We start from the raw sequence: 17004 nt of genomic DNA on the forward strand, positions 1-17004 counted from the left end.
AGACAATGCCTGACCTGAATACCTCCGGCATTCAGTCCTTGAACTTAAATTAGAACCAGCTCAGAGTTCTTACCTTGAAAGAATGGGAGTGCAAGTTCTGAGCGAGGAGTTAGAAAATAAACAGCATTGGCAGGGCCCTATGACATAGTGAAGGGTGTATTAGTGAATGGAATCAGAGGGTGACAGGCTACATGTAGTTAAAGCCCCCAGACACTGCACTGAAGGGCAAGTGTAGTGCCCTATGCAGCAAGACCTGCGAAGGATAAGTCTTGAAAAGACAGGCACTTTGCATGTTTGACATTGTTACCATCAGTTGGCATTAAAGTGAAAGTGTACTCAAGGTGCACAAGTGAACTAAGTACCAAGCCAATGTGCAAACGCAACCCTTTCCTACAAGCGTCCCCATCTGGCATTCAGCATCAGAGACTTACGCCACAGATTCGATGCATGCAGAGACAGAATGATTGAAATCCACTTTACTCAATTTTAGCAATGACAAGTTCAAAATACAAGACAGTGAGATAGCAATTTTAAAAAGTTCAATTAAAAAATCTACAGCAAAGTTGAACCCTGAAACAAATCTGTACCATCAAAATACAGTTAAAAATACATCAATGCCCTCAGCATGCTTCAGAAACAGACAAATGTAGCACTGGGTGTTCTCCCCAGTAATGTACCTCGGCAGGGACTACAGTAAACTTGGAAATAATTTTTTACAAGTGAAGTTTTCCCCATAATGCCTTATTTTCGTCTAAAAAATGTCAAGTGAACAGTAACTCACGACAAGGGACAGTCACACTGGTTACTATTATTAACTCCTTCCTTCTCAAAAAAATAGAATGCACAATTAGTATCACAGCCCGACTTTACAAATATTTGTTAAAATGATATTCTACGTCCACAACCCTCCCTCCCTCCCTCCCCATTCCAAGATTAGCTAAGCACATTTGACATTTTAGGAATCATCCTTGGGAGAGGCGTAGTCATTGAAGGAGAGGCATCACCTAGGATGCTCTAGACTTTCCTGCACTATGTTACAATAGCTGGTCGGACTACACCAGGGTATCAATGTACGGAAATGCAGTACGACTGGTACAAATAAAACTCGTGATTTCACAGAACCCTGGCCCCCGCCTCAAAGACAGTCCCTCCAGGTTTAATGCAATTTTAACATGGAATTGGTCATTGTCGCAACAGAATCACCGCGAACCTGTTAATTAACACTTGCTAATTCAGACTTTTTGGAGAAACTCCCCCCAAGTACTGCAAAAAAAAAAAAAAAAAAATCTGAAAAATGCAAACTACCATTAAAACGGAACAAAACTGTCACCTACAATATTAGTATTAATGGGGATCAGTATCGATCCAAGAGACTTTCTTTTCACTAGAGAAAGTGTTACCTAACCAAAAAATATTAATGCTGTATTTTAATAAAAAAAAGCCCTGCTTTAATATCAAAGTTGACTGCATTAAATTACAGGTTATTGTCCAGGTAAAGTTGACCAGCAAACTTGAAGTTAATCCTCTCACCGCTCTGGTTAAGAGAAACGTTTAGATGTCTAGCTCATACATGTTCCTCAACTTCCAGGTAAAAACTTAAGAAATAAGGTCCAGAAATACAAATCAAACTGACACCTCCCCCTCCCCCTCCCCCTCCCCTCGGCACCAGGACAGCATGGGAAAAGAGTTCTGAAGAAATCACTGACAGATGCCAGGTCCATTGGCGGTGGTTTAGTTCTTGTACTCAGCGGGCTTTTCCCCAGTCTCGCTCAATAGGCATGTGCGGATCAAGGCTTCAGTGACCGCGTAAGGGTCACAGTTGGCAGAGGGACGGCGGTCTTCAAAATAACCCTTCTTGTCCTGGCCGACAGAGCGAGGGATGCGGATGCTGGCGCCTCGGTTGGCCACGCCAGCTGAGAACTCGTTGATGTTGGAAGTCTCGTGGTGGCCCGTCAAACGCCTGGCATTGTCCAACCCTCCCTTGGGATCATAGGTGCGGATGTGGTACTGATGCCTCTTGCCCAGCTTCTCAATGCACTCTTCGATGAATCTAAAGGGAAGAATACTTTTTAACCACTTTGTGCTGGATTATCCTTTTCAATCCCGATGGACTGATCGATCAATCGATCGATTGACCCCTGCTCACCAAAGAGGAGCATTCACACTCTGCCCCATTTCCCCACTCACCAGCTAAGGGCAAAGTGCCATCCAATACTTGTGTTCCAACCACCCACCCACCCTCCCCTGCCCAAACACAGGGTGTACAGAAAGTCAGGATGTGGAGGGTTTCCCCACCTCTGGGTCGAGTGGTGGACACCCCAGACCAAGCAAAGGTGGAATACTCACTTCAATCCGCCGTCTTCCCGCATGGTATTGGTGCTGAAGTTGGTGTGGCACCCAGCACCGTTCCAGTTGCCAGGAATGGGCTTTGGGTCGAAGCTGGCAATGATGCCAAAGTCCTCACACACCCTGTGCAGGATGAACCTTGACATCCACAAGTGGTCACCCATGTTGATGCCTTCACAGGGCCCAATTTGATACTCCCACTATAAAATGACAGAAAGTATTGATTAGTTCTAAAGCAGAACAATTCAGTAACCCAATATGACATTGCCGCAATGAGTTCTCTGCTCCATAAACCATGTTATCTAGAGGCAAGTGGCACAGCAGTAGAGTTGCTGCCTTCCAGCGCCAGAGAACTAGGTTCGATCCTGACTACAGGTGCTGTCTATACAGAATGCGCACATTCTCCCCTTGACCACATTGGCTTTCTCCAGTTTCTTCCCACAGGCTTGAAGGTCATTGTCTCTGGTAAAAATTGTAAATTGTTCCTAGTGTGCAGGATAGTGCTAGTATACCGGGTGATGGCTGGTTGGTGTGGACTTGGTGGGCTGAAGTGCATATATCTGCGCTAAACTAAACTAAGACTACTATAGATGCTGGAAAATGGAGCGAATAAAACTGCTGGAGGAACTCAGCATCTGTGGACAAAAGTGGACATATGTTTTAGGTCAGGACCCTTCTTCAGACCGATAGCCACCTCCATCTCCTTTCCAGCTTTCTCTTCCATCCCCCCCAATACTACCATTCTGAAGAAGGGTCCCGATCCGAAATGCCATCTGCCCATTTCCCCCACAGATGTTACCAGACTTGCTGAGTTCCTCCAGCACCTTTTAATACACGCCCCTTTCCTAAAACTAGCAGCGCAAAGCAAGCACAAAAATACAGCTTTGTTGGCCAGGTGCATTTCTGGAGATAAATCGAATTGACAGCACACCCTCCCTCGAGCTGCTGAAGCATATACGAGACAGCCCACAGGGTGGTAGAGCGCACCAACCCACCTCATTGCAAACCTCAGCCACATACCGGCAGGCCAGGCAATCAGGCCAGCACTGGGTCATCACAGTATCTGCAACACCAGACTATACCATAGACTAGACCACAAGAGTATGGGTGTCAGGGGTTAAGGGGGGGAAGGCAGGAGAATGGGGTTGATAGTGAGAGAAAGATCAGCTGATTGAATGGCAGAGTAGACCAGATGTGCCAAATGGTCTAATTCTGCTTCTAGAACTTGCTATGAACCATGAGCTTGTACTGAGTTCTGGGGAGCTCACAGAGTTGACCATCTCAAGATGACCCAGTCATTTCATTCCCACACCTTGGCCTCATTGACTTGCTCAAGCAACCTCCAGCCATGGTGAGCTGGAGCTCAGATACTGCCACAGAGGTGAAGGGAAAGTCAGGTCTGCCACAAATCACTGCAAGAGGCACACAAGCCTTCGACTCTGACCACTTGGTGACAAGACGGTCCTTTCTCTTGCCCTGCCACAGCCAGATCTAGGGCCTACTCTGCCGATCTTTCATACAAAAGGAATGGCAACTAGAAGAATCAGCTGCAGGAGAGCTCAGTGGGTCAGGCAGCTTCTGTGGGTCAGGCAGCTTCTGTGGGGGTATAATGGAAAGACGATTTTTGGGGGTTGTGATTCTTCAGACTGGACAGTCTGAAGGTCTCGACCCAAAATTGTAATCTGTCCATTACCCTCCACAGATGCTGCCCAATCCACCGAGTCTTCCAGCAGTCAATGTTTGCTCAAGGTTCCAGCACCTGCAGTTTCCTGTGTCTGCACAGAAAGAACGGCAATGTTTGTGGCCAATTACACACGTGCCAGATCACCAGAATGTGCCATCCCGGGTCAAAACTGGTCCCTGAACATACTGCCAAATAAACAGCCCAGCCCTGAAGAAGGGTTCCGACCAGAAACGTCACCCATCCTTTTCCTCTGAGTTACTCCAGCACTTTGTGTCAATTAACAGCCCATCTGCCGGTTCACTCAAGATCGACCCTTTTCTTCCAAAACATTGATGCTACCCACTATGACTCCAGTGGACTAGCCACATTAACACACTGGCTACAGGAACAGAGGCCAGGGTCATTGTTTTGCATCTCAAGGCATTAGTCGTTAGGAGCGTGATAGAAAGCTCTCCCCTTGCCAGCGTGACCAGCATTACAACTACTTCAAGATCTCTCAAGACGAAGCAGACCACTTGATTGGACCCCTAATTGGACAAGCTCTCCTTCTCTACCACTGGATGCTCCGCAACCACTGGCTCAGACTAATGGTGGGGTGGGAGCTGCTTTACGTCATCATCGTCCAACCTGGGTAGTTCCATGGAACTGGCAAAAGTTGCAGCAAAGCGTCAACTACAGTACTCTGAAGCACCAATTGCCAATTTTGATTGGTGTAGTTGACATACGAAAGAAAAAGACGAATGGCAGCTCCTCCCAAACATACTAGCTAACCGTCAACAGAAAGGCAGCCAGGACAAGGAAGCACCGCCATTGGTAGCCAAGACGTACACCACCCTGACATGGAACATATTCACTGGGCCTTCACCGAGGTCTAAGCACTGGAACTGCCCCCACAACAGCACTTCCGCGGTTAGACGGTTCAAGTCCGGATCGAGGAACGAGCACACAATTCCAAATCTCATTGTTCAAAGCAAAGCAGATTTGACACCCTATTAACCACCTTGAACAAGCCCCTCCCTCTCTCCACCAGATCCTGCAATCAAAGGCTCATACCACTGACAGCAACTCCCAGAACAGCTTCACCCTGTTGCACCAGAGATATCAGGTAAAAACAACGTTCACATCAGTTCACGCAAGCACAGTTTGCTTTCCAAGTACCTGCGCCGCACAGGAGGCCCGTGATCATGCTCAATCCCTGCCCATTGATCTCCTGTAGACTCCAAGTTTATCTCCCTTCCCTCATCATCCCCACCCCATAACACACACGATCCATGGTGCTCGAGTCCTGGAACATCTGAGATTAGTGTGTAAAATCATGAGGAATAGATTGGGTAGACACTGTAGCCCAGAGTAGGGGGAAATCGAGAACCAGAGGACATAGGTTTAGGGCAAGGGGGAAAAGATTTTATAGGATTCTGAGGGGCAACTTTTTCCACACAAAGGGTAGTGGGTGGATGGAACAAGCTGCCGGAGGAGGTAGTTGAGGCAGGTACTATCGCAACGTTTAAGAAACAATTACACTTCCATGCCCTATGTACACAGGTACATGGATGGGCCATGTTTAGAGGGATACTAGACCAAGTGGACTCGTTGGGCCCAAACCTCTTCTGCATTGGTGCAGAAGCCTCCCCTCCCCCCTCCTCCCCCTCCACTCCATCCCCCTCAAACCCCCTTACCCTCCCTCCCTCTCTAGGTGATAAATTTAAACTTAAAAATATGAATAACGTTAAAAATATAACACTGATTTCAATGAAACTTCTTCCATTAGCACCAAAGGGATGACGGTAAGTAAGGTGGGCCTAAAATTGTCACGCTATCGTGTACCGTTTTGGCTGTAGTTCAGGAACAAACAAATGTTTTAGTATATAGATATAGATGGGCCAAAGGCAGGTAAATGGGACTAGTGTAGATGGGACACGTTGGTCAGTGTGGGCAAGTTGAGCCAAAGAGCTTGTTTCCAGTGTATTATGCAGCGTTTGAATGTACTAGACACATAATTCACACTGGAACAGGAATTCACGAACAGAAAATAAAAAAGTAGTTACATAATTTCTCCAATGCAGGGAAACTTTTTCCCACATCGCTTTTAACCGATTTAAAAACGTTGCCAGCACTTCAAACTCCAATCACTCCACTTTCATCCAACAGTTCTTTAGACAATGGATTACCAAACTACAAGCATCTCCTCTTACCTGTGAAGCCATAACCTCGGCGTTTGTCCCGGAGATGTTAACTCCAGCGTACATGCAGGCTCGATAGTGGGCCTCTACGATATCACGGCCGTACGCTTTGTCTGCACCAACGCCACAGTAGTAGGGCCCTGCAACAAACACGTCTCAGTCAGACCGACTGCAGCTAAACATTAGTCTTGGAAATGAACAAGACCTTTATTCATGTGTCTGGGTGTCACTGACAAGGCCAGTGTTTATTGGCCTTGTAATGGTGGTGGAAAGCTGCCCTCTTGAAGCATTAAGTCTACCTGGTGACATTACACCCCCTTGTGCTGTTGGGGAGGGGGGTCCAGAATTCAGACCACAAAGATGAAGGACTGCAGATGTATCAATATGTAAGTGACTTGGAACGGGAACGTGCTGGTAGCAGTGTGCCCATTTTGCAGCTGCCCTCATGTCCTTAATGGTCATAAGGGCCCATCAAGTCTACCCACCCTTTCAATTATGGCTGATCTATCTCTCCAACCTAACCCCAATCTCCCGTCTTCTCCTCATAAGCCCTGACATCTATACTAATCAAAAACTAATGGTGGGGGATGTGTTGCCCATGTACCACAGGACTGTACCTGCAGTGCATTTTATAGGCTGATCAGTGACGGAGGGTATACGTGTCGGGTGGTTGATAAGTTGCCAATCAATTAACATTGAACAGTACAGCACAGGAACCGGCCAGTCAGCCCACAGCGTCCATACTGAACAGAGCCAGGTTAAACTAATCTCGTCTGCCTGCACATGATCCACATCCCTGCATATCCATAGCATCTCAAATGCCACTAATGTATCTGACTCCACTACCACCCCTGGCAATGCATTCACCACTCTGTGTAATTGGTCTGCCCTGCTCAAGAAGGCATTTAGTAATTGTTGGAGCTGCAATCATAAAAGGCCAATGGAAAGCATTCCATCAACCACAGGGATCCCCAGCCTCAGACCAGCCCCTGCCGTAAGAGTACTTGTGTGATGGGTTCAGAGTCTCCGACCAACAGTGACCCCCCACCCCCCTCCAGGATGTTGATGGTGGAGACGTCAGCAATACTCCTGGCTTTGAATGCCATGGGGAGGTAGTCATCAGCTGGCATTTGTGGGACAAACATTACTCGGCACTTTCAGCCCACACCAGGACACCAACAGGGTCTGGCTGCTTGCAGGCATGGGCTGCTTCATCGAGTTGCAAACCCAATTTAACATTGTGCAATCAGAACATCAATTGTCCTTCTGAAGGAAGTCGATGATGCGGTTGAAGATGCTTGGGCCTAGGACACTGCTCCGAGGAACTCCTGCAGCGATGATTGATCTCCAACGAACATAACCATCTTCCTCCATGTGGGATAGACACAAAAAGCTGGAGTAACTCAGGGGGCAGGCAGCATCTCTGGAGAGAAGGAATGGATGACATTTCGGGTCGAGACCCTTCACCAATTTCCCTCGCTCTTCCTCTATGCGAGGTTTGACATCAACCACTGGAATGTTTCCCCATCAATGCCCATCGACTTCGGCGTGGCTGGGATGTCTTGGCACCACTGTCAAATGCCAACTTGATGTTGAGAACAGTCACTCTCTCATCTCCCTTCTGGAATTCAGCTGGTTGGTCCATGTTTGCATCCAGGTGATACTGGGGCCTGTGGTGCAGCAGTCCTGGTGAAGGACAAACCAGGCAGGCTCGGGTAGAGTTTGGTGAGCAAGTGCTACGTAATAGCACCGTGGACTCTGGTTTCCCTCACTTCCCTGGTGATTGAATGCCGACAACTGGGTGGTAAATAGCCAGATTGGATATGTCCCATTGACTGCCAACAGGGCATAGATGGACGATCATCAATGTTGCTGGGACTGTTGATGGGTGCTGCACTGACACAGATGGTGTCAAGGCACAGCTAGATCTGGAGCACAGCTAGATCTGGAGCACAGCTCTTCAGTACATACACAGGGTGCGTTCTGGTCCCAGAGTCTTTGTTGAGTCAAGTACTCTCAGCTGATTCTCGGTATCATATGGAGCTGATACAACTGGCTGCCAGCTTGCCCGGGATTCCAAGTGGCTCCAGGTGCTGTCTGTATGGAGTACGTACATTCTCCCTGTGACCACGTGGGTTTTATTCAGGTGCTCCAGTTTCCTCCCACACTCGACAGACAGATTTGTAGGTTAATTAGCTTCAGTAACATTGTAAATAGTCCCTAATGTGTCGGGTGGCACCAGTGTATGGGGTGATCACTGATCGGCATGAACTCGGTAGGCTAAAGGGCCTGTTTCTCACCGTATCTCTAAATCCTAACCTCGCTTGGTTAGTGAGGGATGGCTGAACATTGCTGGGAATGCAGGTCCCCACCACATCCATCGGTACAGGTGGCACCCTGTGAGCCCATTGAAGGTCGACCACCATTCATCATTAGACATGGCAGGAGGCTTCAAGCTGGCACCCCATTTTCCAGTTTCCTGGCACTGCAGCAAGCCCACCAACACTAGGCGGACCAGACCCTGAGCCTTAGCTCAGTATTAACGGCAGCAAGAGATGTGCTGGGCCACAAGGCCAGAGTGTGGCGCACAATCCTGCTGATGATGCGTAGGACCATGAAACACAGCACAACCAAGTCCGAGTTGCCACTGCTGGTCAGAGTCAAACCCAATCAGCGCACTGGTAGCACTGCAGAGGGAGTCCTCTCTGGGAGGCTGGGACTGTGCAGTGGCCACACGCACTATCGTTCCATTTGTCACTGGCAGATGGTGAGGGCGGAGGTTAGACAGGCTTATTCCTGCGTCACATCAGCACTACCCGAGGCAGAGCTAGAACGTTCAGTTGTGGTATCCAGAGTCCTTTCCAATGATGGATGCTGCAGCCTCCACCAGTGTGTACACTGTGTTTCCAAGTGTTATTCATTGTGGTGGAGGGCCGATTCCTCAGCCATGGGAGATGGCGATCAGGCCGTTTCTACACATGAACCACAGTTGGAGAAGGACCTTGACGAGGCCTGGAATAACTCCGCCAGGCCTCGCTTTGGTGGTGGTGGGACACTGTGCCTGGCTCTACCCTTCTTCTACTTTAATGCAGTCAACAGGATTCTTGCACAGCACATCAAGCGTTTGACTCTGGCCGACAGGGCAAGGACTATGGATTTCCTCCCCACTCCCCTCCACCTGGGTTCCTACAGTCCAATGGTTTTGTTATGGGTGACCCCAGCGTAATTTAAATGCCACCGCAATGAGATGTCCTTTCACGTCTGTATGACTAAACCTGCAAGAGAATCATGCGACAGAGGAACAAGCCCTTCAGCCCATTCATTCTATTGCAATCCTTGGGCACCATTTGCTCTTTGCTTTCCCCACACTCTCTGGACATGTTGGGGAAAGTCTTAATGACAGCATCACTAATAGCAGTTCAATTTTCTTTACACAAGACTGAAAGGAATAGCACACCTTGAGGTCCCGGAAAACCATTGGAAGGCCATCCAAAAGGGTGTCCGTCTGTGCCCAGCAGAGTGTACTCCTGTTCCATCCCAAACCAAGGGTCCTGGTTGGAAATCATGGACATGATTTTCTGGCAGGAATTTCTCAGATTACTTTCTGCAGAAACAAAGAACAGACTGTAACAGCCGTTATGTAGCAATTTCTCCGCAAAAAACATTTAAACGCTAGTTTGTGCAAATGTAAAGCTACGAAAAGTCAATGTCCTAGAGCCGAGGGTGAAGGAAGCAGAGTCAGAGAGATATAGAGGAAACATTTACCCGGCAAACGGGAATTGGCTCTACAGAAAGACAATGTGTCAGATGGCTTCCTCATGCAGTGTAAGTATTCAGTTTCCAAAAGTTACCGTAGAACAACAGCCCTGCTGTGAATCCACAAACAGGTTACTTACAAAGCTCGTTAAAAGCACGTGTCCTTCCTTGACCTTGCAGGTGGCAGCAACACAAGTCTATTCACTTGCTCGCCGCTATCGCTGTTGCAATAGGGTTTACCAATGCAACAAAGCATTGGACCGAGCACGTGGTCAAATTGCCTGTACCATCAATGGCAGCAGCTTTGATTTTGCTGACCAGCAGGCACGTGAGCGAGGTAAAAAAAAAGAGGAAAAGAGCTGAGCGCTTGCATGAGGTACAGCAGGGGTAAAAAAAATGAAGTTTTTTTGAAAATTTACACACAAAATTACCCGTTTCAAACCTCTTAGTGCATTTCAAAGTAAAAACAGACATTACAAAATAATGTGAATGTCACTGTATAGTAATAACATTTTGAAGCAAATTCGCACAAACTCCATACAGACAACACCCATGGTCGGGATCGAACCGGGGTCTCTGGCGCTGCAAGTGCTCTGAGGCAGCAACTCTACCGCTGCGCCACTGTGCTGCCCTAATCTTGCACTTAAATTTAATATTTACTTATTACAGTTCCACCACTGATTTTCTGGCACTCTTGGTTCCAGAGCTTTGCTGGTTTATCCAGCTGGCCAAGGAAGTCGGCTATGGGGATAGATTTGCTGGATCCAGTGGGCTGGAGTTCCAGAGCCCCAGCCGCAGCTTGCAAATTCAACCCAACGATCGGCCATGGAAATCCCGATGAGGTCGAGATTGGCTGCCTTGCCCCGCCTAGGTGCCACATTTTCGGGGAGAATTCCAGGGCGCGGGGGATTTCTCGCAGAACCCCTAGCGACCTCTAGCGGAACCCTGGTGTTCATTACAAGTCTACACATCGGGTTTTTTCCAATCCAATTTCTCCATTGGTAAACGCGATTTTGGCACGTGAAAAATGATGCAAAAAGCATGGAAAATGGATTTTAAAAACGTATAAATCTGTGGAAACACGGAAAATTCACATGCCTGGACCAGAGAATGCTTCATTCACAGGAGAAAGGGAGCCTAACCTACCTTAATGACATCAGCACTAATGTGCTTGGACCGGGTCAAACTGTTGGTGATATTTACACCAGGAATCTAAAGCTCCTGACTACCAGAGATTCACCAGAAAAGCAAAGGAGACAAGAGTAGTAAGAGCAACCAATAAGGAGTATATCCTTCATCTACCATCTAACACCTGTACCCCAATGTCCTTTCCCAACAAGTTATGACCAACTAGAAACACTGCTGCAGGCATAAACTACATTAACGAGAACACTTTTTGCCACACTTGTGAACTGCCTAGGTGAGGCCTGCTGTACGAATTTACCAGGTTGTGTGCAAAACAAAGCATTTCACTGTACTACATGTGACAATAAAATATCATTGAATAACATCCAGTGAAAAATAGACAAACACTGGGGGTTGCAGGAAGTGCAATACATATACAGATGATGTGCAGATAGGAAGGATTCAGAGAGACATGGGCCAAATGTAGGCTAATGGGACTCTGAGAGAATGCAACCTGCTGGCATGTCCAAGTTGGGCCAAAGGGCTCTAAGTTGCCTCAGCATTCTTCAGGATGAGAGGGGATCTTATCGAAACGTCTAAGATTATTAAGGGGTTGGACATGTTAGAGGCAGGAAACATGTTCCCAATGTTGGAGGAGTCCAGAACAAGGAGCCACAGTTTAAGAATAAGGGGTAGGCCATTTAGAACGGAGATGAGGAAAAACTTTTTCAGTCAGAGAGTTGTGAATCTGTGGAATTCTCTGCATCAGAAGGTAGTGGAGGCCAATTCTCTGAATGCATTCAAGAGAGCTAGATAGAGCTCAAGGATAACAGAGGCAGGGGGTATGGGGAGAAGGCAGGAACGGGGTACTAATTGAGAATGATCAGCCATGATCACATTGAATGGCGGTGCTGGCTCGAAAGGCCGAATGGCCTACTCCTGCACCTATTGTCTATTTTCTATAGGACTGCACTGCTAGATGCGCTACTCCACATTGAAAGAGCCCACTAGTTCTGTACCTGCCGGCTTCCTGTTGTACTTGAGCACTTCGCAGAGAATGAGCTTGTTCGGGTCCTGGCGGAAGGGGTCGCGGAATATGGCAGACGGAATAAGATACATGTCACTGTTGGATCCCTCCGATTGGTATGTGCTGGAGCCATCGAAATTCCACTCTGGGAGATCTGGAACAGACAGAGTAATACGGTAAGCAAGCAAGCAATGCAAAAAAAAAATTCCAAAGACTTCCAGTGAAAAAGGATCATTCAGACGACAAAGCTACTTCATGAACAGAGACTCGCATTGTTGAAGCAAGCCTTGCAGAGGAATCTCGGGTTATTTCAGGCAGGACTATGACGTGTGAAGCTCATAGTCCAAGACAGGGAAAATGTCCTAAATGGTTATTTCCCCCACCAACCACCCCCCTACCCCTGGTTTTATTTACACATCTTACTTGCAAATCATTAAAACTCCACCATCAATGAACTTTTTGAGGCAGACCATTGCCTTGAACCAGGGGTCTCCAAAGCAGACAACTGCAACAATTACATTGCCCAGAGTCTAGGGGAAGAGGAAGCCAAACATGTCTGCTGCATAGAAACATTTGCAATTCAATCTTTAGTACAATGGTGATGCAGGAGAAATAATTGCATCACAACTTGCACTGCAACTGTGCACTCCACGTCAGACATGGCGCAGCAAGCACAGATGCACTGGATTTGGTAGTCACAGCACAACATACCAGACGTTGCAAAACAGCAGCGTGATTTTATACGGCTGCAAGGCTTCATTCATTACGGGTCAGGAGATTTTTTTTTCAAATCCAAAAACAAAATCCTAGAGTTTCATCTGGGTATAAGCGATGGAAAACTGGCAGCAAGCCAAAACACTGCTCTGATGTTTACATTAGGAGTATTGTAACGGGAAGCCGTGCCAGACCTTCGATGCTTTCGGTGCTATGAGCACCAGGTAGTTTGTACATTTATCGGTGCCCATACCTGGGGACCACAGGACTCCCGGGGGGGGGGGGGGGGGGGGGGGGGTAAGCTGGCAAGTCACTGCTTTGCCAGGGGGGTGAGTGCAGTGGGCTGCAGTTGTTGGTGGGGTTGCTTTGCCAGGGGGGGGGGGGGTGCAGTGGGCTGCAGTTGTTGGTGGGGTTGCTTTGCCAGGGGGGGGGGAGTGCAGTGGATTGCAGTTGTTGGTGGGGTTGCTTTGCCAGGGGGGGGGGGAGTGCAGTGGATTGCAGTTGTTGGTGGGGTTGCTTTGCCAGGGGGGGTGCAGTGGGCTGCAGTTGTTGGGGTTGCTTTGCCGGGGGGGGGGGGGGGGGGGGGGGGGAAGGGGCTGCAGTTGTTGGTGGGGTTGCTTTGCCAGGGGGGTGAGTGCAGTGGGCTGCAGTTGTTGGTGGGGTTGCTTTGCCAGGGGGGGGAGTGCAGTGGGCTGCAGTTGTTGGTGGGGTTGCTTTCCCAGGGGGGGGGGGTGCAGTTGTTGGTGGGGTTGCTTTCCCAGGGGGGGGGGGGGTGCAGCTGTTGGTGGGGTTGCTTTGCCAGGGGGGTGAGTGCAGTGGGCTGCAGTTGTTGGTGGGGTTGCTTTGCCAGGGGGGGGGGAGTGCAGTGGGCTGCAGTTGTTGGTGGGGTTGCTTTCCCAGGGGGGGGGGGGGGTGCAGCTGTTGGTGGGGTTGCTTTGCCAGGGGGGGGGGGGGTGCAGTTGTTGGTGGGGTTGCTTTGCCAGGGGGGGGGGGGAGTGCAGTTGTTGGTGGGGTTGCTTTGCCAGGGGGGGGAGTGCAGTGGGCTGCAGTTGTTGGTGGGGTTGCTTTGCCAGGGAGGGGGGGGGGAGGGGGAGGGGGGGGGAGGGGGAGGGGGTGCAGCTGTTGGTGGGGTTGTTTTGCCAGGGAGGGGGGGGGGAGGGGGAGGGGGGGGGGAGGGGGAGGGGGGGGGGGGGTGCAGCTGTTGGTGGGGTTGTTTTGCCAGGGAGGGGGGGGGGTGCACGTACCAGAAATGCTCTTGGGCTCCTGGTCCAACGTCTTGGTTTTGCAGCGGACAGACTCGCCGGTGCCGTCGATCCAGATGTACATGGCCTGCACGCTGCCTTCCTGCGGCAGCTCCATGTAGTTCTTCTTCACCACCTTGTTGAGGCTGGCGCTGGCGGACGTGGCCATCTTGTAGGTCTGGCGGAGAGAGGCGGAGCCAGTGTTACCCCCTCTGGCCACGGAGCAGCCGAGGAGGGGCGGCCGGCGGCGGCGGCGGCTGTGGCTGTGGCTGTGACTCAGGCCGAGGCCGAGGCTGTGGTTGTGGTTGTGTCTGCGGGGGGCCGGCGGCTCCAGCACAGCCCGTACACCGGCCAACCAGCACCGCGGGGAGGAGCGGCCACCCACCACCGCCAGTGCCAGCGCCATCACCGCACACAGACACAGTCAGCGGGCAGCAGGGCACGGCAAGGGGCAGGGGAGGGGGAGCGCAGGGACCAGCGCCGCGCCGCGCCGTGCATGCATCACACCTCCCCCCCGTACACAAGCCCAGGCTGCGGGGAGTGCTGCAGCCCCAACCCCGCGCCAGAGGAGCGCTGCAACCCCGGGCCAGAGGAGCGCTGCAACCCCAGCCCCGGGATAGAGGAGCGCTGCAACCCCAGCCCCGGGATAGAGGAGCGCTGCAACCCCGGGCCAGAGGAGCGCTGCAACCCCAGCCCCGGGATAGAGGAGCGCTGCAACCCCAGCCCCGGGATAGAGGAGCGCTGCAACCCCAGCCCCGGGCCAGAGGAGCGCTGCAACCCCAGCCCCGGGATAGAGGAGCGCTGCAACCCCGGGCCAGAGGAGCGCTGCAACCCCAGCCCCGGGATAGAGGAGCGCTGCAACCCCAGCCCCAGGATAGAGGAGCGCTGCAACCCCGGGCCAGAGGAGCGCTGCAACCCCAGACACGGGATAGAGGAGCGCTGCAACCCCGGGCCAGAGGAGCGCTACAACCCCAGCCCCGGGCCAGAGGAGCGCTGCAACCCCAGACCCGGGATAGAGGAGCGCTGCAACCCCAGCCCCGGGCCAGAGGAGCGCTGCAACCCCAGCCCCGGGCCAGAGGAGCGCTGCAACCCCCAGCCCCGGGATAGAGGAGATCTGCAACCCCAGGCCAAAGTAGCGCTGCAACCCCAGCCTCACCCCTAGGCCAGAGGCACGTTGCAACCCCAGCCTCACCCCTAGGCCAGAGGCACGTTGCAACCCCAGTCCCGAGGGCCAGAGGCGCGCTGCAACCCCGGTGGCCAGGGGAGCGCTGCAGCCCCAGCCAGTGGGGGCCAGGGGAGCGCTGCAGCCAGTGGGGGCCACGGGCGAGTTGTAACCACGGGTCCCCGGGACCTAAGGGCGCACTTTAACCCGCGCCACTGGGGTGAGTTTGCAACCCCAGCCAGAGCAGGGGGTACTAGGGGGGGGTGAGCTGTGGCCACCGGGGGGGGGGGGGGCTAAGGTTGCGCTGTGGTCCCCGCCACGGGAGCGCTGGGGAGTTTGTCACAGACCAGTCCCGCTATCGCCCGGGGAGATCGATCCGATCCGCGCACAATCAATTCTTGAATTCACTCTCTGATCATCCGAATTAATTCCTGGATTGACTCCGATCAGACCAATTAATTCCTGGATCACAGTCACCGTGACATGCAGATCACCCACCAGCATGCATGCACCCCCACCCCCCCCCTCCCCACACCACCACCACCACCACCACATATTCCTAATGTGTATGGGTCTGAACATCAACCTACATGTTGATTCCGCCATATCGTCGGCTTGCTATTACCGATTTTTTTAACCAGAAACAGGACACATCGGGAGATCCGCATCCTCCACCAAATATACTACAAAGACAAAACGCCCAATTATTACAGAGCACACAAGTTTTACCGGACAACCCAAGATAAAAAGCAGCGTAGCGGTAAAACAGTCAGACTGAGAGCTGCCAACTCCTGCAGCGGGATTGGGGTGTTGTAGCTGCAGACTGTTCCTGGGGAGGGTGGAGAGAGAGAGGAGTGTGGGACTCTGTCCCCTGCTTGCACTGCACACCCGGAGCTCCGTCCCCTGCTTGCACTGCACACCCGGACAGCTGTACCTTTCAACTTGCAGCAGCAGCCACCCCCTTCAGACTGCTCCTGGGGAGGGTGGGGAGAGAGTGTAGGTCTCTGCTTGCACTGCACTGCACTGCACACCCGGTGAGCTGTACCTTTCAACTTGCAACAGCAGCCACCCCCTTCTTCTCTCGTATCTCCACCGCGGCGGGCTTTTACATTCGGTTACCGTGCAGCTGTCCCCGGCTGTTGCATTTATAACGTGCAGCCCAGCGACCTGCCAAAGCGATTGGCGCCGCCGACATGTGATGCCGGGCCGGGGAGCTGCGGTCATTGGCGGCGGAGCGGGCTCGGGGAGTTACCCAGGCAGCGCCTCCCTTCTTGGCCGCTCCTCGCCCTCGCCCCCCCTCCGCGTTTCCAGTTCTTGGAAATCAAGGCAGGAAAAGGGGGGAGGGGGTTTGCATTGCATAAGATGCAGAAATAAAGCACGTACATCAGCATGTGAGCAAAGGCGAGAAAGAGATTCCGACTTCGTCCCCCTCCGCCCGGGGTCAGGCGGTTCGGTGATTTTCCTCTCGCCACGTTACAAAGCCATGGGCAACCTCTCATGACCGGGGACAACCTTTTACCGCCGCTCCCACCTTGCTTTTTCAAATTTGGCCCTGAATATTAGTTGCATGAGGAACGCCTTGCAGCCAACTCATGTGGAAGAAGCACGGTTTAAAGTCTGCACACTGGACACTGGACATCCAGTGGGGGAATCCTCAAACACAATGGGCAGTGGGGGGGGGGGGGGGATTCACACTGAAAGGCCAACGCACCAGTTACAATGCCTCTCCACAAAGCCAGCAACACAAGGCATGCATGCACTTGGTGCCA

At 51.4% G+C, this 17004-nt stretch overlaps 1 protein-coding gene across 3 annotated transcripts; it reads right to left on the reverse strand.

The window, feature by feature from the left end:
* Positions 1–461: 461 nt before the first annotated feature.
* On the reverse strand, positions 462–16434 carry LOC144597836 (glutamine synthetase, mitochondrial). 3 transcript variants are annotated; one of them, XM_078407480.1, is made up of 8 exons: positions 16281–16384; positions 15826–15918; positions 14077–14251; positions 12111–12272; positions 9668–9814; positions 6223–6350; positions 2347–2546; positions 462–2050 (listed from the first exon to the last, which is right to left on the reverse strand). In XM_078407480.1, the coding sequence occupies exons 2-8, from the start codon at positions 15901–15903 to the stop codon at positions 1732–1734; spliced, it is 1209 nt and encodes a 402-aa protein (XP_078263606.1). In that variant the 5' UTR covers positions 15904–15918; positions 16281–16384; the 3' UTR covers positions 462–1731. The 3 variants fall into 3 exon arrangements, with proteins under 3 accessions (XP_078263606.1, XP_078263607.1, XP_078263608.1); XM_078407481.1 differs by lacking the exon at positions 15826–15918 and having other exon boundaries at positions 16281–16434; XM_078407482.1 differs by lacking the exon at positions 15826–15918 and having other exon boundaries at positions 16170–16318.
* Positions 16435–17004: the final 570 nt, after the last annotated feature.

Source organism: Rhinoraja longicauda, chromosome 11 (assembly GCF_053455715.1).
Source record: "Rhinoraja longicauda isolate Sanriku21f chromosome 11, sRhiLon1.1, whole genome shotgun sequence".
Taxonomy (NCBI): domain Eukaryota; kingdom Metazoa; phylum Chordata; class Chondrichthyes; order Rajiformes; family Arhynchobatidae; genus Rhinoraja; species Rhinoraja longicauda.

Excerpts from the sequence above, each read along its gene's own strand:
- LOC144597836 (XM_078407480.1), bottom strand. The coding sequence starts at position 15,903 with ATGCGGATCTCCCGATGTGTCCTGTTTCTGGTTAAAAAAATCGGTAAT. Across the intron at positions 12,273-14,076 it reads GGAGCCCAAGAGCATTTCTG|ATCTCCCAGAGTGGAATTTC; the intron begins GTACGTGCACCC and ends TGTCTGTTCCAG. Across the intron at positions 2,051-2,346 it reads CGGGAAGACGGCGGATTGAA|ATTCATCGAAGAGTGCATTG; the intron begins GTGAGTATTCCA and ends TCTTCCCTTTAG.